Source organism: Erinaceus europaeus, chromosome 21, assembly GCF_950295315.1.
Source record: "Erinaceus europaeus chromosome 21, mEriEur2.1, whole genome shotgun sequence".
NCBI lineage: Eukaryota > Metazoa > Chordata > Mammalia > Eulipotyphla > Erinaceidae > Erinaceus > Erinaceus europaeus.
In genome coordinates, this window is record NC_080182.1 from 5,014,878 (window position 1) to 5,042,507 (window position 27,630).

Below are 27,630 nucleotides of genomic sequence, written 5' to 3' on the forward strand. Positions count from 1 at the left end.
CGGTGAAAGGGACAAAGAAGCTTGAATTCTCCTTCCCTTCCTCTCTTTTTGTCAGTCATCAAGGTTATCACTGGGGCCAAGTGCCTGTATGACTCCACTGATCTGGTGGCCATTTTTTGTTTCTGCTTTTTTCTTATAGAGGGATATGAGAGACAGACAGACAGACAGACGCAGTTGCTCCACCACTTTGAAGCTTCCCCCCACAGGTGGACCATAGGTGGGCTTGAAGCCGAGTCTTTGCGTGTGCACCATACTGCGTGTGCCACCCCCTCTCCAGCTTTCATGTCCTACCAGGATCACTGTCACCTCCTGAGCATAGACTTCAACTCAGACGGAGCTACAGTGACTGCAGAAGCGGGTGAGGGACACTTTCTCTGGTCTTCCCCACCTGTTCACACAGCTGTGTGTGGCACCTGCTAGGGACCAGGCATCCTTGGACAGCAGGGGGAGGGGCTGGTGCCCTGGGCAGAGGGGCAGGAGCAGCACCTAGCAGATGAAAGGCCCATAGGCTCTCGGTTCTTAGCTGAGGGACCACTGCCCTCAGCCCTGACTGAACCCCCAATATTCCTTCCATATCTGTGTCCACCGGGACTAGCCTGAGTGTTCCTCCCCCAACTGTATAGGAGGGGCTCCAGAGCCTCTAAGCCCCTCTCTATGGGCAGCTGGACTGGGAGGCGGGCAGTTGGAGGTCACATGTCAGTATCCTCCAGGCGGCCTGGCCGAGCCCCTGGGGACTCTACCCTGGAACAGTCAGCGCCAGGCTGCATCTGGTGGCTGAAGCCTCAGGAGCAGTGTGCCCTCCCTCCTTCTGCCTGCCTGCTATTTCCAGCTGTGCTATGAATAGCCTGCACTTTAAATACTGGCTCCCCACTCCGCGTGGCACTTGGGACTGCCCCCCACCGCGCCTTTCCAGAACACTGCTCAATGGGCCTGCTCCCATATCCCTGGGAGGGCCTGGCAGGAGTGCTGCTGGCGGCTGGCTGCTCTCCGTCCTCCTTGGGACTCCCCCCTCTTCCCCATCCCGTGCAGACTCAACACTCTCTGCCCAACACACAGAGAGGAAAGGCCAGGCCCCAGGACACCTGACATACCGCGTCAGCCTTAACACTCACCACGGCTGATCGGGATGCCGACAAGGCTCTGAAATCGGGGCCCTAGCCCCTTCTCATGCCCCTGCTTGGTGGGTAAGTGTCTGCCTGGGGACTAGGGGGCTGGGCCCGCTGATCACCACCCCCAACCCAGTCCCAGGCCCTGCTCTGGCCGTGTGTGCAAAGGCCTGGGGTGGGAGGAGGCCCTGCCCCTCTCCGCGACCACTCACTTGTTGAAGAGGTTGAGGCCGATGCGGTAGTGCCTCTTACGGATGACGTCGTTGCTGAAGGCAGGTGAGTCCCAGCTGTTGCGCGTCTCCTTGTGGTAGGTCTGCTTGCTGAGCGTCTGCTCGCGCAGGCTGTCCCGTGACGAAGACTCAGAGCTGCAGTTGATGGTGTCATTGGAGTTGGAAGTGCTATTGATGCTGTCATTGTCCCCGTCAGAATAGTCTGACTCGGACTTGCTCTGTCGGTTGGCCGAGCCATTGATGGCCAGGTGGCTGTCCAGGGGCCTGGGGGGCCGGGCCCGCAGCTCGGGCTCCTCCCTGGCCAGGCCCTTGGGGGCGCCGCCCAGGGGGCCGTGCTTGGGGCTGCCCTGTTGGCCACCCAGCCCGCGTTCATAGGCGCCTTGCCGCTTGAGGGAGCCGCGGTCTGAGCGGTCGCTGAGGTCCACTGAGCTGTCGCTGGGCGGCTCGATGGTAAGCAGGGGCAGGTGCTCCACCCGCAGCCGCTGCTCCTGCCGCTCTAGCGAGGGTGTGCTGCGGTAGCTCGTGTCCGTATCCCCCTTGCTGTCCTTGTGGGCCAGGGCCCAGTAGTCAGGGGCCGAGCCCCCCACCCGCAGCCGCAGGTCTGACTCGGCGCTGCCTGGCCGGTGTCCGGCCTGCGACAGGGACAGCGGTGGTGGCGACAGCTCCTCCTCGTCAATGTACAGAGTGACGTCGCTGTAGGAGGCGGTCATCTCGTCCAGCTGCCGGGGGTCCACGCTGTGCAGGGCCGGCTTGGGCTCCGCGTCCCGGGCGCGGCTGGCCTCGGGTACAGGTGCCTCCTCGGGGGTGTGTAGGCTGCGGCAGTTGAGGGCATCGTCGATGGACTCGGCCAGGGACTTCACCTGCCGCGAGAAGGCATCTTCTAGCTCCGTGATGGCGTCGCTGAAGTCGCCAGCAGGGGCCGGGGGCTGCAGGGCGGGAGGCGCGGCCAGGTCGGCGCACTCGGGGGGCCCCAGGGGCCCCAGAGGGGTGCCGTCGTCAGTCACAGAGACCTGCTTGCCCTCGAAGTAGGAGCTGTGCACCTTCTCGGGCCCTTCGAAGGAGAACTGCATCCTCATGTTGGACAGCACGATGCGGCGCGACATGCGGTTCTCGGACATGGAGCTGCGCAGACGCTCGAAGTTCTTGTTCATCTGGTACTGGCGGAAGGCCGTCTGGATTGTGCGGGCTGCATGGCGGGTCACGAGGCGCCCCCCATACTTCCGCTCTAGCATCTCCACCTGGGGGGGCAGGTGGCGAGAGGAGAGTGAGTTCAGCCCGAAGCCGCCTCCCCACCACACCCCAGGCTACTGGGCCTGTGAGCTGGGAAGGCTCCTTCGGCCGCAGCGGGTCTAGACCCATGCACACATGGGGTGTGCATGACATGAGGAGAGATAAACTATTGCACCACTTAAGGAGCTCCCCCAGTGCTGTCCGTGGTGCTCCCTATGGTACTTGGGCTCAAACTCAGGGTCTTGCACGCAGCATCCACTCTAGTGGGTGAGCTGGCCTGAACCTTCCAGCCTCCCTCCTGCATTGACAGAGACCTCCCTGGGTGATAAGGCTGACCCCTCCCCCACCAGCTGCACTGGCTCCTCAGATCCTCCCCTTTACCCGCCTGACAGGACAGCAGGTCACGGGCCTCACACACGCCACTGCACACATGGAGAAACTGAGACCCTGCGGAGGAGCACCCACACCCCCCAAGACCTCTAGACTCGCAGCAGGCTCTTGCTCTGACACCTCTTTGAGTCTGGAGACAGGGTAGGGCTGAGGCAGCAGGAGCAGGTAGGGACCCCTGTGGATCTCCAGATGTCCTGCAACCAAGGATGGCCCAAGGCTCACTTCCCTCTGAGTGAAAAAAAGACACCAGGTAGCTCTGTGGGGCTGAGAGGAAGCCCAAGCCACAGTGTGGGTTCCCTGCTATGCCTGGTCTCAGGGTGCCAGGCAGGCAGAGAGGCCCCAACAGGCCCTGATCTGGGGAACAGACTGCTCAGAGCTGGCGTGGGAGCAAACAGAGCCCTCCCACAGCCCGGACAAGTGATGCCATGATTTTCTGTTCCCCTCTAGAGGGTGAGATGCTTGGAGGCTACCCCAATTCAGGGATGCCAGCACCTCCCCCTACCCCCAGGACACTGTAGGCACCAGTCTCAGGCACCCCCAGACAGGCAGACTGAGCAGGGATGAGGGTTGAGGGCAGAGCCCAGCCAGAGTTGGGAGCAGGCTTGCCTGCTCTCTTGCTTGAGCTGCTGACAGCCATCCAAGCTGTGAGCTCACTTCCCCACCCTGAGCCCCCAGCTGCCTTCTGGGTTATGGGTGAGCAGAACAGGGAGCCTGTGGCAGACAGCCCAGCACCAGGCTCCGGAGGCCTGTCCACACTGCTCTGCAAGGCTTGGGGGCCTCGGTTCTTCACCAAGCCCAGGGCTAGGGGTGAGGGGTCACAGTGCCAGGACCACTAGGCCAAGGTCACCAGATTCAGGCCCCAAGCCCACTCCAGGCCTTTCTTTCCTGCTGACTCCAGATGCTGCAAAGCAGGCGGTGACTGACTGACTGACAGGCGGCAAAGAGGAGGGGACAGGCGACAGGCGCTGTGTTTCCCATCAGAGCTTCTCTGTCTACCCCTCTCCCCACCTCATGCAGAGGGCAGTCTATGAACCCCGCCTCTCCCAGCACCTGTTCACCTGCCAGGCATGTCAGGTGAACCGCTAGTCTGCAGGGGCTTCCAGGACCCCACTCCCAGCAAGACAGTTGCTGAGGAGCAACATGGAGAGGAGCCAGCCCTAGCAGGGCCCTCAACCTTCAAGGGGACCCCTGTCAACAATGAGGGTCAGGGTGCTACTCTGTAGAGCACCTTCTAGGGGATGGAGTGGATGAGGGATTGTGAGATGGAGGAGGAGTTCGGGGACAAATGCTAACCTTTCTCGGGGTGCCTGTCATTAAGGTGGCCCTGGTGTGACCCAGACACTCATTCTCTGGGGTGCGAGACACCCCGCGTCCACCTGGTGGGTGACTCCCTGCCCCACTGCTACTCTGGATGCCAGGGAGCTCAGCACAGAGCCCAGTGCTCAGTGGTTCCCAGCCGCCACCGCTCCTCTCCTCTCTCCCCTTTCTGTGAGGTTTGCTAGACCTTCCAGCCTTTGCACCTACTGCCTCCCTCTTCCAGGAAGGGGCGTCCTCCACACCCCTCAGGTTCTCCCCCACCCACCGCTCCTGTCATTTGACTTCATCATTTCTTGAGCTGGTGTCCCTTTAGGGAAGGAAGCTGACCTTCCTGATGACTTACCCATAAGCCCCCCTGGGGCCTCAGCAGCCAGCGTCCGAGAGTGGGGTACACAGGGGGCTGCAGGTGGGAGAGGGTTGGCACCACCGTAATGGGCAGTGCCAGCACAAATCCCCACCAGATAGGGGGCCATGCCAAGCCCAGACCTCTGCTCCATAAAGATACATAGGAATGGGGGTAGGGGGAACAGACAGTGACCCAGGGGGCTGTGCGGGGCTCCCTGACTGGTGCCTGGGAGCCAGATGGGCCAGCCTGCACAGCTGCTTCCTGGCAGCCTATGTCCCTGCGAGGCCTGGAACTTTCCACCAGCGTCTCATGGGAGAAGGCTTCTGGGGGGAGCCGAGGGAGTGAGCTGCTCAGAGCTGCTGAAGTGAGAGCTCTGCGGGCGCTGTGCTCCACCTCCTCTGCTCACAGGTGCTCCCCGGGAGGAAGTGGGGTCACAGAGGGCCCTTTCCCACGAGAACGTGGAGCGGTGACTAAGGAGCCCAGGCTATTTCTGGAGCAACTGACCTTCCTCCCCCTTCCCCAGGGGCTCCTCTCATGAACCCAGTCCTTAACCCAGGACCTGGGTGTCTGCTCGCATTGGGCCTTGGGGCTCAGACCCACCCCCTGCCTGTCCCAGGCCGCTTACCTGCTTGTCCTGCAGGTCAGAGGAGAGCTCATAGCTCTCGGAGAGCGAGCGCGAGCGCTTGATGGCCTCCTCCTCGGCCTGCTTGCGCAGGATGGAGGTGGAGTGCTGCAGCTTGGGCCTTCGTGCGCGCTGCCCCGCCGGGCCCCCGTACAGCCCATAGGCCCCCACGGCCGCGCGCTCGTAGTGGTCAGGGCTCAGGCCGGCCCCGGACACCGGGGGCCCCTGGTGGTAGGTCGACGTGCTGTCCAGGGATGTGCCAGTCTCGCTGCTGGGGACCTCGCCCTCCACACTGTGAGAGAGGGGAGAGAAAGGGAGAGAGAGGCGGCAGTGAGGTCCAGGGCTGTGGTCTCCCAGCACCCCCTGCCCACCTGCCACCAGACCCACACTTGGCTGCGGGGGGTGGGGGGTGCCTGCCTGCCCTGCTCACTTCACAAAGGCTTGGCACCCAGGCCCACTCCCAACACCTTCTGCTGCAGCATAAAGTCAGCTCAGGCAGGACAGGGTGCAGTCCACACCAGAGCAAGGCCACACACAGTGCTGAAGGGCCCAGGTCGCCTTTGCTCCCTCGGGGGCTGCCACCACCTGAACTCAGTACCCGACTTCTGTGCCAGGCCCTGTGGGCGGGACAGCACTGCAAGTGGTCTCCTGTGCCAATTCCTTGTGGCTTCATTCCAGAGACAGAGAGGAGCAAGGGAGAGACACCACAGTGCTACGCCACCATCTGTGGTGCTTCCATGCAGTGCTGGGGCTCAAACCCAGGGCATATGCTCAACTGGGTGGGCCACTAAGAAAGTGACTATCACAGCTCAGTAACAGGCTTGGTGCTAGGGTCTGTCAGAGGCTGAGCTGTGTCCCCCAAACGGCATGGATGGAAACCCAGCCCTGGGTACCCTAGAGTGTGGCTGTATGGGAGGTGGGATGTTTAAAGAGGTTCCACCAAAGATAGCTGAGTCCAAAGGAGGCCACCCGGTGGCCCTGCCTTACACATTGAGTGTGCTTACAACAAGGGGGGATCAGGACACAAGAAACCCATTCAGCTGGCCTCCTGGCCCCTGGCCCCCTGAAATGTGAGCATTGAAGGCCTTTTGCTTTGGGGATGAAGACAAACAAGGTAGGCGAAGTCAGGCCAGGGGCCTAAACACAGATCACGGAGCTTCCCCTGCACCCTGCACCTGGTGACCTCACCCTCTGAGACCCCCAGAGCCCCTGACTACCCCCATCCAGGATGGAAGTATCTCTGGACTCAACCCAGAAGGGAGAAGGGACAGGGCCCCACCCGGCTGCTGTCCTTCCCCAGGGTCCCATTTTAGTCTCAGGGGAACGCCTTGCATTCAGTAACCCGGGACCAGCTGGCCCACCCCTGCCCAGCTCCACTTCCTCTGTACTCTCTTGTCATAAGGCCTGGCAGGGCCCCACTGCCCACAGCTAGCTGTGAGCCTCCTGGGAGCAGGACCCCCTCACCTCCACCACCCAGAGAAGCTCAGTAGGAGCAGAGGGAGGGAGGCCCTGGAGCAGAGAGTGGAGGCCAGCTGACTGGGGCCAGGGATGGTCAAGCCTCCGCCCTGATTCCCGGCTTGCAGCTGAAGAAGACAGACTTCCACTCCACCAGCTGGACCCTAGGGACATGGAGTGGGCTCCACAGACAGAGGATGCCCAGCCCCTCCCCAGAGACCCGAGTGTGACTGAGGACCACTGTGAAAGACAGCCCAGGGTTAGGGACCAAGAGACCAGGGTGCCTCTCTCTGGCTGAGAACCAGGGTGCTTGACCTCTAGGTTGAGGCCTGCCCCCACGATGGGAACAAGGAGAGTGAACTGAATGTCTCAAGGTATTGATGGGCCCAGGAGATGGCACAGTGGATAAAACTGGCCTCTTGAGCATGAGGTCTCGAGTTCAAGTCCTGGTATCGTATATGCTCCAGTGATGCTCTGGTTCTCTCTTCTCTTCTTAAAAATAAGTTTTAAGGGAGTCCAGCGGTAGCGCAGTGTGTTAAGCGCACGTGGCGCAAAGCACAAGGACCGGCATAAAGATTCCAGTTTGAGCCCCCTGGCTCCCCACCTGCAGGGGAGTCGCTTCACAGGCGGTGAAGCAGGTCTGCAGGTGTCTTTCTCTCCCCCTCTCTGTCTTCCCCTCCTCTCTCCATTTCTCTCTGTCCTAACAATGACAACAATAATACCTACAACAATAAAAAAAAAAAAAGGGCAACAAAGGGAATAAATAAATAAATAAATATTTTAAAAACGTTTTAAAAAGTTAAAATAAATAAAGATGTCAAGGCAAACAGCACCCCTCAGCCCTGGCCTCTCCCCATAGGCTTGTGAGCTGCTCTCCAGGAAGAGTTTCCATGCTCGCTCCCCCACTGGCCATGTGGTCGGGGCCAAAGGGGCTTTACCCGGCTAGAAGCTGATGGGAAGCGAAGGCCTGTCCCTGACAAGAGAAAGCAGCTGTGCAGCCAGGGCTTAGCTCCTTGAGGACATACACGGCCAGGGTGGAGTGCCTGGCCAGTGCACACATCAGCATATCCAAGGACTCAGGTTCAAGCCCCTGGTCCCCACTTGTAGGGGGGAGCTTCATGAGTTGTGCTATGGTGTCTGTCTCTGTATTTCTCTGTCTCTATCAAATGAAAGAGAGATAGATGAATGGGAGGAAGGAAGGAAGGAACAAACGATGGAATTGTCCTCTGGGAACAAGGGAGTGGCACAATGCTAACTCTTACGGGAAAAAATAGATTTCTAAATTGGGTAAAATGTCTGGGAAGGCCACTTGGTGTCAGATCAGGAGACATGTGTGCCCGAGGCCACCGAGGTCTGAGGTTCAATCCATAAGCCAGAGTTGAGCAGTGCTCTGGTAAAAAAAATAATAATTGGTTAATTAATCAATTAAAAAGTGAAGGTGTCGCCGTCCTGAGTTGGCAGGACCCCTGAGCCTGAGAGAGGGTGGGCAGCTCTGTGAGGGTGGCTCACAGGCCAGGTCTGACTGTGGTGGCTGTGCCAGTAAGGAGACAGGACCCCTCACACTTGTGACAACTGGCCCTTGATGAACTTTTTGTTCTCAGCGTGTGCTGGGGGCTGAGCAGTCCTGACAACAGGAGTGGCGCTACGTTCACTGAGCGACCGGAAAGCAAGTGGTAGCTCAGGACTCTGGGCCTTGGGGTTCCAGGTCAGGGACCCTCGAGGCTGTGGCACCATAATATTCTGCTTCACTGGGGACACCGTGATCCTGTCCCTTCCCTACACCCTCCCCCACCTGTCACCAAGCCTGCTGCATCCACACGAATGATGTTCCCCTTGAGTAGTGGGAGCTGGCATTCCTCTCCCTGACCCCCCCAAAATAGTCACGACCACCCGCCCTCAGATATGGGGGGCAGAGGTGAGTGAGCTGTACTGCTCAAGTGTGTGTGGGGGATGCACTTGAGTCACTTAGTGTTACTTTCTGTGACATGGCTCCAGGGCTTCACACAAGTGCAATTCCACCGCACGGTGACCTTGCCAAGTCCAATTTTCACATTCTTTTTATTTTTAAAAAATTTTTATATTTATTTATTTTCCCTTTTGTTGCCCTTGTTTTTCATTGTTGTTGTAGTTATTATTGTTGTTATTGATGTCATTGTTGCTGGATAGGACAGAGAGAAATGGAGAGAGGAGGGGAAGGCAGGGAGAGAGAAAGACAGACACCTGCAGACCTGCTTCACCACCTGTGAAGCGACTCCCCTGCAGGTGGGGAGCCGGGGGCTCGAAACGGGATCCTTACGCCGGTCCTTGTGCTTTGTGCCATGTGTGCTTAACCCACGTGTGCTACTGCTTGACTCCCAAGTGGCCAATTTAAAAAATGTTTTTTCTTTCTCTTTGATAGAGGGAAAGGAAGAGAGAGATGCCTGCAGTATTTCTCAACTGCTCACAAACCTTCTCCCCTACAGGGTTTTAGCCTGGGCCCTTGTGAATGGTCACTCATGTGCTCTACCGGGTGCATCACCATCACTCTGTACGCCAACTGGGAGCTACACAGTATTAGACACTGACCTTCCTTTCACAATCTGAATGAAGCAAGTGGTTCACAGACAGACAGGTCTTTATACCATACAGAAGCAGGCTCTCTCGGGAGCCCAGATGAGCCCCCACTGTCCTAGGCCTGGGGCAGCAAGTGCCATCAAGTCCCAACCCTGTGGAGACTTGCCCATTCTCTGCACCCAGAAAGACGCAGCTCAGCGCTCCGGCCCCCTCCCCGGCAGCATGGGCACTCAACTGGGCCCACCCCTGCACTCTCCCCATTCTTTCTGGAGAGACTGTGAACCGAGGAGCCACTTCCCTGACATCAAGTGTCCCCCATGACTGTTCTAGGGCAGCTGAGGAAGTGAGCTCTCTGCCATAGGAGGCGTGCAAGCCGCAGTAAGCCACACACCTGCCAGGGGTGGTGGCAGATGCCCCCTGCCCCGCACTGGGCTACAATATGTTGACTCTGTGCCTTAATGCTGTGCTTGTTTTTGGGGTCCTCTTGGGGGTCACGCTCAGTTCTCAGTTCAAATCCCCTTTCCTGTGAGAGGCTGCCTCCACTCATTGTAGCCCCCTGTCACCCTGCAGACTTCCTAGGGACGGTGTGTGAGTGCTACCCAGCTACTCGTGAGTCCTATTCTGGGAAGCTGGGGTTCCTGAAAGCCTGCCTCCCCCCCCCCCAGCAGAAGTAGCAGCTCTGGGGCTCAGCCACTTAGCCTCTGTGGCCCAGCCTTCCTACCGCCTCCACTGGGTGGAGGGACCCCAAGCTGAGTCACCACCTCCTGCCTCCAGTTCCCAGCGTCTGGTGGTTGTTTTTTTGGAGGAGAGTGACTAGGTCCTTGTGAGGCACTGAGCAGATTCTGACTCTCCTAGAGTGACAGAAACCACAAAGGGCACAGGACACTTGGTGACGTGCCTGCCTGCTGGCAGGGGGCACTTAGCTGCTGGCTGCCTTTTGAGCCAGACTCCTGGGTAGAAATCCTAGTCCCACTGCTTGCCAACTGTGGGTTGCCGATGAGGACACTTCCAAGCCTCAGTTTTCCTTTCTCAGTTTTCCTGCGAAGTGGCTCCCCATGACTGTCATGGGGCTCAACAGAGTAAGTGCAGGTGAAACCTTCCAAAGTGCCTCTGTTTTCTCTGGTCACTCTAACAGGGCCAGACAGGCCGGTGGCCAAGTCAGGTTATCTGCTCTGTCCAGGGGCCCTCTCCCCCCACAGACCCCCCCCCCGGCACTGGGTGGGCTAGTGGGGGTGGTGAGAGAGTCAGGGAAAGGATCCTGGCCCCAGAGTGTAGACACCATGTCCTGACTCTTGCTGGGGAGGGTGGGATGGAGGGGTTGAGTCAGACTGGGGTCATAGCTCTCAGTGTCTCAATTTTGGCCTGCGGACTCACCAGTGACTTTTCTCAGGAAAAATGTTAGTGGGAGGAAGTGGTACTGGGCAGAGGCCAGGGGGCACAGTGGACACGGGCTGGTGTTGGGGACTGGCTGTTGACCCTGACATGGACAAGGAGGGCATGAGGACAGCCAATGGCTGAAGTGACGGTGCACAGCGGTGCGGGTCACTTCCTGTAATCCAAATGCCACGGTCTTCCCCTACCCCTTCCAGGCACAGAGATGTCAAGCCCAGGCCCAAGGTCACATAGCCAAGCCCCACAGGTGGCTTCAGAGCCAAAAGACTATTACGGTGCACGCACACACACACACACACACACACACACACACACGCACGCACGCACGCACGCACACACGCAGTGGGCTGGAATCTGAACTCCCAGGTCTGTATCTCAAGTCCTGCCTGTGAGCAAAGACGATGCTGAGCCAAGGTCACCCATGCAGGGGACAGCAGGCTGGGACCTGACTCCATCCTGGCTGCCTAAAGGGAGAACAGGCAGGGGACTCTGGAGATGGGGTCTGGAGCCTGGGGGTCACAGGACGGGCCCAGACCGAGTCACCTGGAGAAGCATCCTGCTCAGATGGGCTGGGCCAGGCTGGAGGGCTGGGGTGGTACTCACAGTGGCTGCCTGTGGTTTCACGTCAGGACTCCTGGCGGCCAGCGCAGCCTGTGCCAAAGAGCCTCCCGGCTTCAGGCCCCTGCACTCCTCTCTGCTTTCTGGTTTCCAGGAAGTGCGTCTAGACTGATGTGGGAGCGTGGGACTTTCTATGGCTGGCCACTGCTGAGGCCATATGAACAGAAGCCCAGCGCCCAGAACGGGAGAGGATGGTCTTGTTCTGTCTGCTGGGGCCTGGGGAGGGATGCAGACTGACCAGGGCAGGGGATGGGGACAGTGTTCTCTGAACCAGAGCTGGGCAGCCTTGGGAACAGGAACCCCCCACCCCTGGTTCTCTATGAGGGACAACAGAAGCAGGCAGGGCTGGAGACTGAGTTTAGTTACTCATAGTTGTGACAGAGCCACTAAACCCCATAGGAGGAGGCCAAGAGGTAGATCAATGGGAAGGGCTCCTGCATTGCTATCCCCCAGGTTCAAGTCCCAGCACCACATGGGAGTGTTATGGCACCAGTGCTGTGACATCGCTCCCTCTTTCTGTCTGTCTCCTCACTTGGCCTGGAACAGTGAACTACATGTGCATGTGTACACACACTCACACACACACACTCACACACTCGCGCACACACACTCGCGCACACACTCACACTCACTCATACACACTCACACACACACATACTCACACACACACACTCTCACACACACACACACACTCACACACACTCACTCACACACACACTCTCACACACACACTCACACTCATACACACACTCACACTCACACTCTCTCTCCCACACACACTTATAGTCACACACACACACACACACACACCCAGCACCACATGCACAAAGAGAAAACCCCCAGAGAACGGGGCTCAAGAGTGTCCAGGTTGGTGAACTGTTTGGGTGCTAGTGAGGCGGTGAGTGTGCAGGAGGCAGGGCAGCCCTGTACCTTGTCCTCATGCCTCACCCGAGCACGTCTGCCATGTGGAGGAGAGACCTGTATGCAGATCTCCTGCAGTGGGCACTGGCTGAACACACGCTCAAGATGTGCAAGGCTGCACTAAATTAGAAAAGACGAGGGTGGACCTCTTTCTTAATGTTCAGTGTCCTTTGTCTTAAGATTTGGTGCAAAAAAAAAAAAAAAAAAAAAAGATGTGCAAGGACCCAGCTTCAAGCCTCTGGCCCCACCTGAAGGAGGGATTTGGAGTGGAGTGGTTAAGCAGGTTTGCAGGCCCACCTTCTCTCTCTGTCTCTGTCTGTCTCTGTCTCTCTCTCTCTCTCTATATATATATATATATCCCTTCCCTCTCAATTTCTCTCTGTCCTATCAGATAAAGAAAAAGAAAAATGGCTTCCAGTGGTAGGTTTGTCTTGCAGGCACCAAGACCCAGCCATAGCCCTAGTGGTAATAAAAAAATAAATAAAAGGTGATTTATTACAGAAATCCATCAAGCCACCTGAGCAGAAGCCTGAGAGGACCATGGACAGTCAGGACAGAGCACAGGTAAAAACTGAGGGTGACAGGAAAGGGAGCTACAGATACCCCAACAAAATGAACCCAAAGTGAACATTTCCACGCAGAACATATGCACACACATGAGTGAGAGCTATTCAGGCAGGGTGGGAGGCGTGGATGCTGCCCGTCTCCCCACCACCAAGCTCTGGCTCAAAGGCACAAAGTCTCTTAGGACCAGGGAGCGAGCCCTTTACAGGGCAGAGCCCCCATGCTTGGACCCCAGGAACCCCAAGAATCCGAGGGGGCAGTCAGCAGTGGGACCCCAGGAACTGAGAGGGGATATCTGGCATTGTCTGGAACATTCCAGGTATCTTGCTCTGTTCTCAGGGATGGGGGGGGGGCTGTTGTGGGGCCTGACTCCCCCTACCCCCACCCCACTAGCTGGGACTCAGGCAGAACCAGGACAAGGGGTCTCTGGAGCAAAACATAAGGAAATGGGAGTGGGGGGGGGCTCTAAGCCTGGACCCCCTAGCATGAGTCCCTGGTGTCCAGCCCCACATGCCTAGCTGGATGGGACAGGAGCTGGGATGCCCATCACCTCTGGGGCGATAGCCACAGCTAATCCTGTCCCGCTGGCCCCCCTCAGCAGCCCTGCGCAGGGAGATAAGGCCCAGCCCGGCCAGCCTCCAGGGCTGCAGACTTATCTCCTGTCACCAGTAGGGCCTCCCGAGTGAGTTGGCCCCCGTGCAGGTGTGAGAACACAGGATCTGCACAGTGAGCTCACCAGGGTGGGGGCTGATTCAGACCTCTGCTGATTGGCCCAGCACCCACACTGCCCCCATGCCAGCTACCGCCAGTAACCGGGCAGGCTGCAGGGGGAGCTGTGGGCACCGTGCCCCAGCGGAGAGGCGTTGTCCCATGCCCCTCAGCCCCACAAGCTTGGTGTGCTGCTTCTACCAGGCGCTATTCATCCTATGCGGGGCTTCTATGCCTGAGTCCCAGTCCTGGGTTCCACTCACCCTGCACCCCAGTTTCCCAGCTGCCTGGTGGGTGGAGGCCACTACTCTGCTAACTGGAAGCCTGCTAACTGATGCTGGTTCCAGGAGGGATAGTCTGTCTGTCTATCTGTATGGCCTGTCCCACAGTCCTGCCGAGACTCACTTCCACAAAATCAACCAGGAAGAACAGAGGGCAAGGGAGATCAGAATTCAGAGTTCCTAACTTAGCCCCCCCCCCCAAAACCAGAAGCAGGTCTCCTGTCCACTTATGATATGGGGGTTCCTGGCTGGGTGTGTGCAGACAGGACCTGGCACCAGGTTCAGGGAGCCCCCTGGTGTGTGGGAGTCCATGCAGTGCGGCTCTGTGACACGAACATGTGGGAGAAAGACACCACCCCCTAAGCAGAAGGGAAGACAACTTGTATACCCTGGATCAGCCAAGCTCTCCTGCTGAGAGCCTGAGTCTCTTGATTTCACAACTGACTCCACCCTTGCTTAGTCCTTCTGTTAGTCTGTCTGCCTGACTCCGTGTTGGGCAGGCTCAGTGTCGAGAGCACTGGATAGCAGGCAGCTCTCACTCAAGGCTGAGTGAGCCACAGGATGGGGTGCATCTACTCTAACCTAGCAGTAGCACCGCTCACTCACTCAACAAATACAGACCAAGTCAGAGGTGCCCAAGGAAAAGGCAGATCCAAAGCTGTATGTGTGTGTGTGGGGGGGGGGGGGGCTTTGTGCTCAATGGGGCTCCGATGAAGGGCTGTGTCTTGCCTTCTTCCCTGGGCTGTGGCCATAAGGACCCCCCCTCATCCCTGGGCTCCCCGGCACTGTAGCCAATAACCTCCATTCCTCTCCCCACAGGCAGGGCTCAGCCCGCTGCCTTCACAGGCACGAAGGCCCCGTGGCCCGGACTTGCTCCGTAACTCCACTCGGGCCACAGGGGAGCAGCCTAGGGGACAGCCTTGCTGGGCTCTGCCCCAGAGAGGCCTGCAGGCGGGGTGGGCACAGGCGCAGAGGGAAGGAAGCCAGAGCAGAGCCCCCTCAGGCTGGCAAGCAGGCACATGTGCTGGGCTGAGAGCCAGCGGGCAGAGGGGAGCAAAGAGGTGGGGGTAGGGCTGGGGGGCTGACACAGCTCTGCCTGGCCAGGTGCCACAGCCAGTGACATCACTATGGATCCTGGGGAGGGGCTGGCCCACCTGGGGTTCTCATCCTACCTGGGATCAGAGCCCCAAACCCAGAGGACAGGAGCCTCTGAGGCCAGCCCAGTGGGCAACCCCAGGGTGGGCCTGAAGCACCCCGGGGGAGGGAGCACCTGGGACAGCACAGAGCTCCAGGGCACAGGGCCTCCAGGTGGGGACGTCCAATTCCCCAGGGTAACCCCGGATGCAAACAGTGCTCTAGTTTACTTCACTTCTTCATCTCTTTTGGTGACACTAGAAAATGAAGCCTGGGTTTCACTCTCATGTAGGATACCCGTCAGGGCTGATTTTTTTCATTCTTTGTTTTACATCCATTAAGTTCCTCTGGTGCTGAAGTTCCATGGTCCTTCCATGTGGTGCTGGGGCTCAAACCCAGGGCCATGCACATGCTAAGGCATGCACTCGACACCATCTGCTCTCCCTGGGCCTTTATTTTGCTTGTAGACTGGAAAGAATCATCAACTTTTGGGAGTATTGACAGGGATTTACTGCTCTAAGATGACCTTATCAGACCGAGAGAAAAACACCACAGCACCAAAGCTTCCCCCACTGTGGCAGGGGCTGGGCTCGAACCTGGGTCATGCTCATGGCGACACAGATACCCTCCAGGTGAGCTATGTTGCTGGCCCTCGTCAATATCTTAGCCTCTGGAGACCTTGCATGAAATTCCCAGCTTTGGATTCCCACACAAGCATGATGGGCCTAACCTCTAACAGATCCCTCTTGCCACTGTCACTGGTCATCTCCATCAGGAACAACGTAATGGACCCCTGTGTGGGCCCCTACAGGACCTTGCCCTCAACGTGGATCAACAATGGTAGGGAATGTTTCATTCTCTGAAGGGAGGTTGAACAACATACTCTATCTACTACCTGAGGAAGATGGGTCCTGAAATGAGTGCAGCCTGGAATGTTCCTAGCCGTGACCACAGACTGTGAGCCCAGACCTACAGGGAGGCAGAGGTTATACAGGCTCCTGTGCTGACTATGGGCCCCAGATCAAGTCGATGGGGTTTACAGTTACCAACATGTATATACTTTCCCCATATTTGGAAGCTACTCTCTTTCCTGATTCAGCTTTCTAGTCCTTTTTCCAACTATGACACCATCTCTCCCCAGACAATAACCTGGGTCCACCGGCATATTAGTTGTTAGGCTTAGGCAAAAACTAGTAAAATCATGGGCCTCTTGGAATATACCTAAAATAGACCTACTAGCTTTTTCCAAAACGGAGACGCCCAATCTTCATCTGCAATATTTTTGCCTTTAGGTCCATGATTAGTAAACAATTTGCTCTGCTTTATATCTTAACTCTTTTTCAGCCACCAGGTTCCAGATGATACCATGATGCCAACCTTGCTTCCCTGGGCAGACGACCCCACCCAGTGTCCTGGAGTCCCACCTCCCCAGATCCCTGCCCCACTAGGGAGAGAGAGGCTGGGAGTATGGATCGACCTGCCAACGCCCATGTGCAGCAGGGAAGCAATTACAGAAGCCAGACTTTCCACCTTCTGCACCTCATAATGATCTTGGGTCCATACTCCCAGAGGGATAAAGAATAGGGAAGCTATCAAGGAAGGGGACTGGATACAGAGTTCTGGGAGCTGAAATTGTGTGGAAATGTACCCCTCTTATCCTATAGTCTTGTCAATATTTCCATTATATAAATAAAAATTTATTTTTAAATGTAAAAAAGAAAACAAAATTCCCAGCTTTGGGCTTCTGGGGGTCCAGGTGGGGGACAGGCCCATGTTCCCCCTGAGAACTGTGGGCAGAAGCCGCACTCCTTCACGCCCCTGCTGTCCACCTACCCACCCAGGGCTGCTCTTCCCTTCCCTCCACAAACTGTAAAATCCAGGCCTCGACTTAGAGAGGAAGCTAGCACTGCGGCCTAGGGAGATCTGTTCCCAGTGAGCCTGCTTTACAAGCTGGTGGCAAGGCCACAGCCTTCTGCTTGGTAGCATCCTAAGTGCTTTCACCTTCCAAAGTGATGCCACCCCACCACCGACCACCATCCCCCATCACAGGACCACCAGGGCCACCAAAGCTCCACTCGCTAGATAACCCCACTCAGTCCTGTGCAGTTTGGACAATGTTCAGGGAATTCCCCAGGGTGTGAGTCCCTTCTTGGCCACCCCTTGGCCTGGCTCTGTGTTTGAGGCTGTGCTGTGTGGTTCTTAAAGTGCCCAAGGTGGGGAGGCAGTGGGTGAAGGTCAGGCCTGGGGACCCTGTGTCCCCACTTCCGGGACAGGCTACACCCCTCTTTGGGATCCTACTGTCACAGCTCTGCTGCCCCGTTCCTCTTGGGGGTGTGGGAATCAAAGAGGGCACTCTCTACAGATGGCAGAGTCCCTGGCAGAGGCATGTGGCTGCTTCTGCTCTGCATGGCTGACAGGAGAAGGCAGGCCTGGGCCAGAGGCCCTCCTGAGTTGCTGGTGGAGGGACACCGGGACATATGGCTTCAGACACACCAGGCAGGCCTTGGGCCTAGGGGCATCTCCACACCACTGTGGAGTCTAATGCTCATCTCTGAAGAGTCCCAGCAACCAAGCTTACAACATTGCCTCCCTGGCCAGGGCCCAGCTCCTCTGAGATGCCACAATGTTCCAGCCTGGCTGGATTTTCTCTTGGCAGATCCTTCGGCTACCCTCCACCAGACCCTCAACCCTGCTCAGTGGGGGGGGGGGGGGGGGAGGGAGTGGGGAGCATTAGCATTAGCTCTCCAGCTGCACAAAGACTGCGAAGGGCCCCCACCTCTCCAGCGTACTCAAAAAGACTTCTGGGCACATAAACACAAAACAACACACACACACACACACACACACACACACTCTCACACACACACACACTCACACACAGACACACACACGCACACACACACACAAACACACACACACACACACACTCACACACTCACACACACACACACACACTCACACACACACAGACACACAGTCACACCCATGCCTGGAGCCAAAAACTTTCCTGGATGAGCCAAATCAAATACAGAGGCCTCTAGTTATTTCTATTCGCACAGAGTGGTCATGAACAGAGCAGCTCTCTGTGGCAGGCTCCAGCAGACAGGGCTGGGTTGGGCCCCAGGGACAGCCTGGGTGTGGTGGGCAAGGGGCCGACTCGGGTGGCCAGTGTGGGCAAGGAGCAGGAGAATGATGCCCCTTGTGTAGGCCTGTCAGCTCTGGCGTGCCCTGCTGGCCCCTGCCAGGCGTGTGCTCAGGACAATCCCTGCCCCGACCAACAGCACCAAGCAGCCCTCTGGGCTCCCTCCACACCCCCTTGCCTGTCATATCCTTTCTGACTTAACGTCTCTGCCATGGATCGAATCCTCAGAGTAGTATCGCCTCCCTCAGGAGGCCCCACCCACCCACTCCCCAGTTGACCCCACCACACTGTCTGTGGGCCATGGAGCTGGTCACTCCTGCTGTTCTCCTGTGGTCCTTTAGCGATGCCTTGTCCCATGAGGCAGAGGGCTCCAAAAGTCCCCACAGCCCCCAATACCTAATACTCTGGAAAGGTCTGTCTTGGGGGCCAGCTCCGTAGTTAGAGCGCATGTGCAGAGTGAATGATTACAGAGCACTAAGTCCAGAGGTTTCCTGCCTCCCCACACAGGGACAGCCTCCCCGCAGTCAGCACCCCACACTTTACTGGGGTGCGTGCTGGTGCTGCTCTAGAACCACCTCTGGAGGAAGGATCACTTGCTTGCCTTGCAGATGGAGACACTGAGGCACAGAGGTGATGAGACGCCCGAGGCCACATGACCCACAGAAGCGGCGGGGAGAGGTGGGCAGAGGGGCAGCCCCGCAGTGCACTGAGTTGTTTCACAACCACTACACCCCCTCCCCAATCCACCAGCAAAGTCTACCCAATGCCCACTGTTGCATGCTGGAACTTGAGCCCAGGACTCCCACATGTCCCACCACTGAACCACTGTTTAAGTAGATTTGTGCTAGCAGGGGTGACAAGGAAGAAATCCTTAGCCAAGCGTGATTCTGGGAACTGTTTCTGGTACCTGTTACTTCTCTTACAGCTGTGATTTCCAAGACCCTCCCCCCCCCAACACACACACACTAAGTGAGGACTTAGCGGAGTGATGGTGGTGACAAAGTTTACAGAGCACCTGCTACCAGCCAGTCACAGAGGTGGAAGGCACAATGCAGGGACCCAGGCCTGAGGAGTGAGGTAAGTGGGATGCCAGGGGGCCAGAGCCCAGCCCACTCTTTAGGGCAGAACCAAAGGGAGTGAGTAAAGATGTGGAAAACCAGAAATGGAGAGTGGGAGGTCACAGGGGGCCAGGATGGAGAGACTGGGTGTGTGTGTGGTGTGGGGAGGGGGGCAAGAAATTGAGTGCTGGCGAATGGGGGGTAGGGTAGCTACGTGCTACGTACTACAGGGAGGAGATATTGGGGGTCTGGTTTCTTGATGCACAGAGAACATTAAGTAGTATCTGGCTACTGAGGCCAGTAAGGTGAGGCTTGCTGGGTCAGGTGTCCCCACCTAGCCAGGAAAGAAGGACACCAGGCAGGGCCCCACAAGGACCCTTGATGGGGTCCGAGAGTCCCTGGACTAAAGCAGAGGCCAGACGCCCTGCATCAGGGTCCCCCAGGAGCGGGCGTCACTTGGTCACAGGCAGGGAAGGTGATCCAGGGACTCCATCACCACAGCCAACTCCAGCACAGGGCTCAATTTAAGGACCAGCAAAATCTGCTACAAAATAATCCACGGGCAGGGAAGTTACCACGGCAGGGAAGTTACCACGCGTCTCTCTGCTGTTAAGTGACAGATTTCCCATAAGACAAACTTGGGGGCTAGTATGAGAACTGGCTGCTTGCACAGAGGTCTGTGAGCTTCCCCAGCCCTTCTGGTAGATTTAAGAGGAAAGTCGGGCAAAAACACATGTAGCCCCCTCACACACCCCCCACATTCAAATTACAGCCCTGGGAAGTGTCAGGGCCCAAGAGTGCAAGTGTGCAAGGGCCTCCACACCCCCTTCTGCTCCTGATGCTTCCTTCCCCTGCCCGGCCAGGAAGCAGCAGCCCCTGATGAGAACTGTGGGGTGCAGGCCTTTCTGCACGGGGTTCTGGCTTCTTCTCTCTTTCCACTTCCACTATCAGTCTGGGGAGCTGTTCTTAGATCCACATGGCCTCCTGGGCTGGCCACCAGAATGCAGACTCCAGGCTGCCAAATGCTGTCCCCACTCTGCAAGATGCTAGTCCCCCACCACACACACAGGGCTGCTTAGGGGCACCTGGGGGCCACGGGCTCCTAGCTCCCTCACCAACCTCCTACTTGGTCTCCCTTGTCCTCCATTGATATATATGTATGTATATGTGTGTGTGTGTGTGTATATGATGGAGAAAATATAGATACAGAGAGAGAGAGAGAGACGGCACAGCATTCAAACTGCCTCCAATGCGGTGGGGACTGGGCTTGAACCTGGGTCGCATACACGCCAAAGCTACACGTTATCTAAATGAGCTACGTCACTGGCCCCCAGCATCCATTCTAAGAGGCCCCACCCCCTATAATGCCCAGGAGGATAGGAGGAGACAGACATCAGCCAGCAGCTGAATGTGCCTCTCACAAAGCCTGAACCTTTGTGTCTCTCTTGATCATAAAGAAAAAAAAAAAAAAAAGGTAAGTCTCTTTAAAAACAAGTAACTAGTGGTCCGGGAGGTGGTGCAGTGATAAAGCTTTGGACTCTCAAGCATGAGGTCCTGAGTTTGATCCCCGGCAGCACATGTGCCAGAGTGATGTCTGGTTCTTTGTCTCTCCTCCTGTCTTTCTCATAAATAAATAATTAAAAAAAAAAAGTAACTAAAATGTTGCTTTATCTTCCCACCCCGGTTTCCTCGTCTGCGAAGTACAGATAACACCAGTCACCCACCATGCGGGGCTCTTGGGAGGCGCCAGTGAAATCAACACGGAGAGAAGGCGTGCCTAGGATGCAGGCGTCACCCCATCTGTACCCTGCAATGGCTCCATCTTGGTCCTGAATCTGTGCCAGCTCCATGTACACCAGACACAGCTCTGGCCCTGCCCAAGCCCTGGGGAGCCCCGCTCCCCTCCCTGCCCCAGGCCTTGGGCACCCTGGAGATTGGCACCTAGCAGGCAGCAACTGGCATCACCATGGTCCTCACCACCACCTTGTTCCGCTGGTGAAGATATCAGAAGTGGTTCCTCAGAGGGAGCAGAGAGACAGCTCATCTGGTAGGGCGCATGCCTTATCATGTGCACAGACCAGCTGAGCTCCACCACCACACGGGGGTGCCATGATATAGGGATGAGGTGCTTCTAAGTTGTGTCACTCTCCCCCATGTCTTTTCTATCACTTGTTCTGAATGAAAAAGCAGCCAGTGAGGGGTGGGGTGGGTGGTGATGGAGTGGGGAAGTTGGGGCGCAAGGGGCCCGGATGCCCCCATATGTAAATAAAGGAGAAGGAAGCCATTTTTTGCCATTTTTCCATGGCGCTGGTTTCTGCTCCTTGCTGGCGGGACCTGTTCTCTTCATTTCATCTCCTCCTGTTGGCATTTAAGGCCCAGATGCAGGAGCAGAGTGGCCAGAGCAGAAGGGGAGGCTATGACAGCATTTGTTTTTTTCCTCCTTTGTTCAAGGGTCAGTGTAAGAGCAACAATAAGGGGGCTGGGTGGTGGTGCGCCATGTTAAGTGCACATAGTACAAAGCACTAGGATCCAGGTTCAAGCCCCCGCTCCCCACCTGCAGAAGTGTTACTTCACAAGTGGTGAAGTAGGTCTGCAGGTGTCCCTCTGGCTCTCTCACTTCTCTATTCCCCCCACACACTTTCTTTCTGTCCTATCCAATAAAAATGAAAAATTGGCTGCCAGGAGCAATGGATTCTTAGTATCAGCACTGAGCCCCAGAAATAACCCTGGAGGCGGAAAAAAAAAAGTAAAAATAATAACAACAAAGAATGATTTGCTTTGTGGTGAGCCCTGTGTGGCAGACTTAAATCTAAAGCAATTCTGAGCATAGGCTGCTCCCCTCCACTCCCCACACACCCTCTAGTTAGCCGGGGGCTCAGCTTTAGCTGGGATTTGAACTCAGTCTGAGAGGCTGCCAGGCCTCTCAGCCAGGCTCACCATCCTTCTGAGCTTAGCTCATCCTCAGCAGAATGGGCCACCCTCTTTAGTGGCGTTTTTTGCATTTGTCCCCAAGCCAGAGGCCAGATGTCCAAGATATCCTGCCATCAGCAGTCTCCAAAAGCCTCCAGGGGTGGCGCACACACACACACACGCCACACCTGCCACGGGTAGGCTGCCAGCAAGCTCCTTGACCCTCCTGGACCACACAGACCCAGAGCTGCCTGCCCAGATTCCAGGGCATTCTGGGGCAGTGACCCTCAGTCCCGGGAACTTTGGGACTTAGGGACTATGGTGATCAGTCTCCTGACTCTGCGGGGCCAGGGCGAGCATAGCGAGTGTGTGTGGTGGGGAGACCCAGGGCCCTTGACATCATGGGGGCTCTCATGCATGTGGACTGCTGGCCTGGTCCCTGGGAGGAGGGGGCATTAGTAGATGGGCCTCATGGGGCCCCCTAAAGTCACCTACTCCCCAAGCCGGGTCTGTGTCTGTCTGCTCATGGGAATGAGCCCTTCCTGTCTCACTTATTTTAAGGACTTGCTTTTGTTTGTTCAACCAAGAGACAGAAACAGAAGTCAGAGCCCTGCTCTGGCCTATACCGTGCTGAGGACTGAACTCAGGGCCTCTCATGTGCAGGTCATGTGCTCTGCAAGACTCTACCCCTCCCTGTTTTGCTTTATTCTTCTGCTGGGGCTTTGCACCTGTGCAATTCGGTGATCCCGGTAGACTCGTTTCCTTTTTTTTAATGTCAGCCAGCGACAGCAAGGGGGAGAGGAGAGACACCACAGCACACTCCACTGTGTGGAGTGCTCCTGTGTTGTGCCAGGGGCTGAAACCCATCTTGCGGTATAGGAGATGGCATGCTCAGCCAGGGGAGCTATCTCCTGGACCCTCCCCATGCCTTTCAAGACAGGAGCAGGGTTGGCAAGCTAGCTCACCTCAGCGGGTCGTTCCCTCTCTCTCTCCCTGTCTCTGTCTGAGAAGGTGCTAGAGCAGGTGAAGCCCTGAGAAAGCAAAACAAAAGAAGCACTTGGGTGTTTGTGTTTCTTCTGGCTGGAAAGCCAGGCACTGGCACATGTGACACATGTGACACATGTAAAGGGTGTCTAACTATGTTAGCTTGTGCCCTTGGTGAGAGTTGGCTGTGCTCCTTGGGGCCGCCACCATGTAGCCTGCTGATTACCTTGGGCTCTTCCTCCCAGAGGACTGGGCAGCCTACCTCTGGTTGGTACGGCTCCTCGGGCTGTGCCACTCTTCTCAACCCAGCCCTTTCCTGGGCCTCAGTTTCCATATCCCTGATGAGGGGTGAACTCCGTGACCCTTGCTGTTGTTTCCTGAGGGAGGCTGCTAAGCCCAGGATGTTAAGGCCATGGATAGGAGCCTTGGGATGTGGGGTGAGTCTAGAACCAGAACTCCAGCTCTGCCAACCTGGGTGTGTCCCCTGGCAGTCCTGAGGAGGGCTGAGACAGGTCATAGACTTGGTGGCAAGTGACTAAGTCCACAGGCTTGTGTGCGTGCTGTGAGCTGAAACACCCACCAGCTAGCCCTGGGACTAGAACCCAGAGTGAAGACTTGGTGGAGCAGGCTGGCAATGTGGATCTCTAGTACTCTGGGTACCCTCGTGAGCAAGCATGTGTCACCTCAGAGAGCCTCAAGGTTGTGCCTGTCATCGAGTCTTCTTCAGGGGGAGATGAGGCAGCTCACCCCTCCCCCCCATTCTGAGGCTGAGAAGAGCAAGGCTTAGAGAGAGGAGGCCATGCTTCAAGCTGGGATGAGGTGTGGCCCTCATCCTGGCTGGGGACACCGGGTTTCCCATCTTTAACCTCCAGCTCTGGGAGCCTCGGCCAGGCACCAGGTCGGAGCTCAGTGAGTAAAGAGGAGGGGAGAGGAAGATGCTGGGGGCCAGATGGTGACACTTACAGTGGGTGGGGGTGTCACTCCTCTCTCCAGGGAACAAAGCATGTGCTCCTGGGCATGCACCAGGGTTTGTGGGGGGGGTACTTTCGCGCAACTAGAGGTATGATCAGCAGTGCGGCAGGTCTCGGGGGCACCAGGTGCGGGTGGCACCATGCCACATTTCCCATCAGATCGTCCAGGGGACAGTGACTGAATCCTCAACAGCCTTGGTGGCCTTCTTCCTGTCACCACTCGCTTCTGAGGACAAAAAGATCCACCTCATATCACGAAAGCCCACACTTCCAGGGATGTGGGGCCACCTCTGAATAACTCCTGCCAGGCCTCCCATGGGTTCCAGAGCCCATGGAAGCCATGCTGGTGCCTACCCAACATGCTCACAAAGCGGACGTTCCCCGCAGTGGGGTCATTCAGGGAATTTACCAAAGAGGAAGGAAGAAAGCCCAAGGGGTCACAGGCTGTGCTGACTGGGGACGCTGGTGGTCTGTGGCTGGAGACCCTGGGCCAGGCAGGACCCTCATGCTCTCTGGTGCCCCTGCACTCCAGCCCTATTCTCACTCCTTTTCACTGAGGGGGAAACTGAGGCTCAGAGGGGATGTGGTCATGTGCTGCCGGAATCTGTCTCCCAGCTCACCCTGAGCCAGCCTGAGGGTGTTGAGGCAGCACACACAGGGCCCGGGCACCAAGTGCAGGCGTGTCCAGAATCCCCCACCTGCGCTGTCATCTCACTGACTGCAGCGTGGGCCTGCGCGTGCTTCAGAAGCGGAGCTGTGTAAATATTAGCACAACTAGTTCATAGTTCGGCCTCCCTGAGCTGGCCCCGAGATTCCTGGCAGGCAGGGCGAGGTGGGCCCCCTTTGACGTCCACCGTGGGGATGTCTGGGGCCATGCCAGGCTGCTCAGAAGGTTCTGGAGGAATACCTGAATGCCTGGTCTTCAGGCGCCCATTGAGGGAAGGAGAAGGCATCCTAGCTGATGCCAGGTGGACTGTGAACAGCTGGGCCTGCAGGCAGCAGGGCCAGGACAGGACAAAGGCAGTGGTCATCTCAGAGTCCTTTAGAAGTGGGGGAGGGAGGGTTTCTCTCTCCAGGTCCTGGCTTTCTGGGCTTGAGCCAGGGGAGATGGCTAGCCAGAAGGACTCTGGGTGAGATGACCCCCACTTTACCCCCCAGCCACATACATACCAGGCACTCCAGAGCAAATGTGACCCACTTGCTCATAGGCCCATGGACAAGCTGTGGCCAAGCTGAGTGGGCCCCCACCTCCCGGACACCTGGCAGGCCTTGGAGACCCAGAAGCAGCTGTTCCCTCCAGCCCAGACCTGATCCCCTCCCCCAACGCCCCAAGTGTGTATCCTTCACCCTAGCTGATGATGACAAGAGACTTTCAATGAGAATAGACACAGGGCTGAGAAACGTGTACGAGAGGTGGCCACAGGCAGTCCACCTGGAAGGCAGTTGCAGGAAAGGGTCCCATGAGGTACAGTAAACCCCTCAGTCCCTCATGGCCTCGAGTGTAGGCAAGAGATGCTGACTATGGCGTCCCCAGAGCCAGCTAGCCCCAGGGGAACTGAGTTTGGGACGCCCCATGTACAGAGCAGGAACCACACAACACAGCAGGTGCTTGGTAAGTCACAGACCTCGGTGCTGGAGAGGCTGCACTCCACCTGCTGTTTGCAGTTCTGGGAGCCTGTATACCAAGGGTAAGAGGCCAAGGCCACAGAGGGGCTTGGGCAGCTGTGTCAAGGCAGCGAAGTCCTATGATCCTCACTCTCTGACAGCACCTCTTCCAGACAGCTGGTCCTCCAGGTGCAAAGAGTGGCCACTGAATCTTGGCAACAGCCCCTTCCCCACATGGGGTCTTAGGGGCCAGAGCTCTTTGGTGAGGAGGGGACTGAGAGGAAATGCACTAGATGTGTGTTGTCAGAGGAACTGCCAGGCACATGTTGAGAATTTCTAAGTCCTCAGCTAAAACGGCTGCAGGTGGGGCCCCTGCCCCCCTGCCCCCCAGCCCCAGGAGGCTCAGCACAGCTTGACAACAAATCCCCTTCTCGCTGCTTGGGCAGCAGACAGCTCTCGGGGCAGCTGTGCTGGCGAGGGAGTAGGAAATCGATATTCCCGGCACACACACACACACACACACACACACACACACACTGCCTCGCTCCATAAATACGGCCCTGGCGGCTCAGACAGCCGCCCGCAAGCCGGAAGCTCAAAGGCCAGGGCGTCCCAGGCACCAGCCAGCCCTGACCACAGGGGCAGCAGCACGGCCCAACTGGGCCACACCATCCGGCCGCCTATGCCCACTGGGCCTGCAGCCGGGCGGGGCACCCGGGGCTCCAGACACAGTCCCGGGGAGGCAGGGGCACCGCACAGCTGCCTGGCACCAGCTCCACTAGCTCGCCTGCCCGCCTAGCACAGGCGCCAACTCCTGCGTGTCCGGCGGAAACTCCAGAAGTTGCTGCGCTCCTGCTGGCCTCCCCTAGCCTACTGCTGGGCTTGCTGCCCCCGAAGCACCTGGGCTTGCTGCCCCCGAAGCACCTGGGCTTGCTGTCCCCTATGCACCTGGGCTTGCTGTCCCCGATGCACCTGGGCTTGCTGCCCCCGAAGCACCTGGGCTTGCTGCCCCCGAAGCACCTGGGCTTGCTGTCCCCGATGCACCTGGGCTTGCTGCCCCCGAAGCACCTGGGCTTGCTGCCCCCGAAGCACCTGGGCTTGCTGCCCCCGAAGCACCTGGGCTTGCTGCCCCCGAAGCACCTGGGCTTGCTGCCCCCGAAGCACCTGGGCTTGCTGCCCCCGAAGCACCTGGGCTTGCTGCCCCCGAAGCACCTGGGCTTGCTGCCCCCGAAGCACCTGGGCTTGCTGTCCCCGATGCACCTGGGCTTGCTGCCCCCGATGCACCTGGGCTTGCTGCCCCCGAAGCACCTGGGTTTGCTGTCCCCGAAGCACCTGGGCTTGCTGTCCCCGATGCACCTGGGCTTGCTGCCCCCGGAGCACCTGGGCTTGCTGTCCCCGATGCACCTGGGCTTGCTGTCCCCGATGCACCTGGGCTTGCTGTCCCCCAAACACCAGCCCCCGACCGGCGCGCCCGCCGCACCCCTCCCGCAGCCCCGCCGCGCTCACCCGCCGTCCAGCTCCAGCTCCAGCAGCGACTGGGTCCGCTCCGAGTTGCAGTGTAGGCACCACATGGCGGCGGGCGGCGGCTAGCGGGCCCGCAACCGACCCAGGCCCAGCCGAGGGCCACCTTCTCCCTCTGCGGCCAGCCCCCAGGCCCACACCCGCCCTCCCGCCCGCAGTTGGGCCACCGCGGCTCCGAGGCCCGCCGCCAAGGCCCGAGTCGGAACCCCCGGGCCGCCGGGTCGCCCCTCCGCCTCCTCAGCCGCCGCCCGCCTGGCGCAGCTTGAGGCCCGGCCGGAGGAATGTGGCCCGGAGGGGGCGTGGCCGTGGGCGGGCTGGGGGCGTGGCCGTGTGGCGCCGCGGGGGCGTGGCTCTGCGGAGCAGCCGGAGGACGGAGCGCAGGGGCGTGACCAGAGGGTGTGGCTGCACGGAGAGCCGAGCGAGAGTGGGGGCGTGGCCACGGGGCGTGGCCGTGCCGAGCAGCTGGGGCATGGGGGCGGGGCATGGGGGCGTGGTCCTGCCACGTGCGTCCAAGAGGGAGCGCGGGGGGCGTGGCCTCGCAAACTCTGGCCTAGATACCTGAGGCTGCGGGC

The 27,630-nt window shown here is 58.0% G+C and overlaps 1 protein-coding gene and 1 non-coding gene across 9 annotated transcripts in view; one reads left to right on the forward strand and one right to left on the reverse strand.

Annotated features, from left to right (window-relative positions):
* The window catches only part of IQSEC1 (IQ motif and Sec7 domain ArfGEF 1), a 236,619-nt gene that overhangs the window by 26,135 nt on the left and 182,854 nt on the right, over positions 1-27,630 (reverse strand). For 7 of the 8 annotated variants that reach the window (XM_060180315.1, XM_060180316.1, XM_060180317.1 and 4 more), the window contains exons 2-3: positions 5,245-5,533; positions 1,319-2,574 (exon numbers count right to left, since the gene is read on the reverse strand). In XM_060180315.1, coding sequence (XP_060036298.1) covers positions 1,319-2,574; positions 5,245-5,533 — 1,545 coding nt within the window. Of the gene's footprint in view, positions 1-1,318; positions 2,575-5,244; positions 5,534-27,043; positions 27,283-27,630 lie in introns of those variants that run through there. The other variant, XM_007531632.3, reaches the window with a different exon arrangement.
* Positions 12,248-12,376, forward strand: LOC132535349 (small nucleolar RNA SNORA81). The gene has a single exon (XR_009547136.1). It is a non-coding gene; the product is annotated as a small nucleolar RNA SNORA81 (small nucleolar RNA).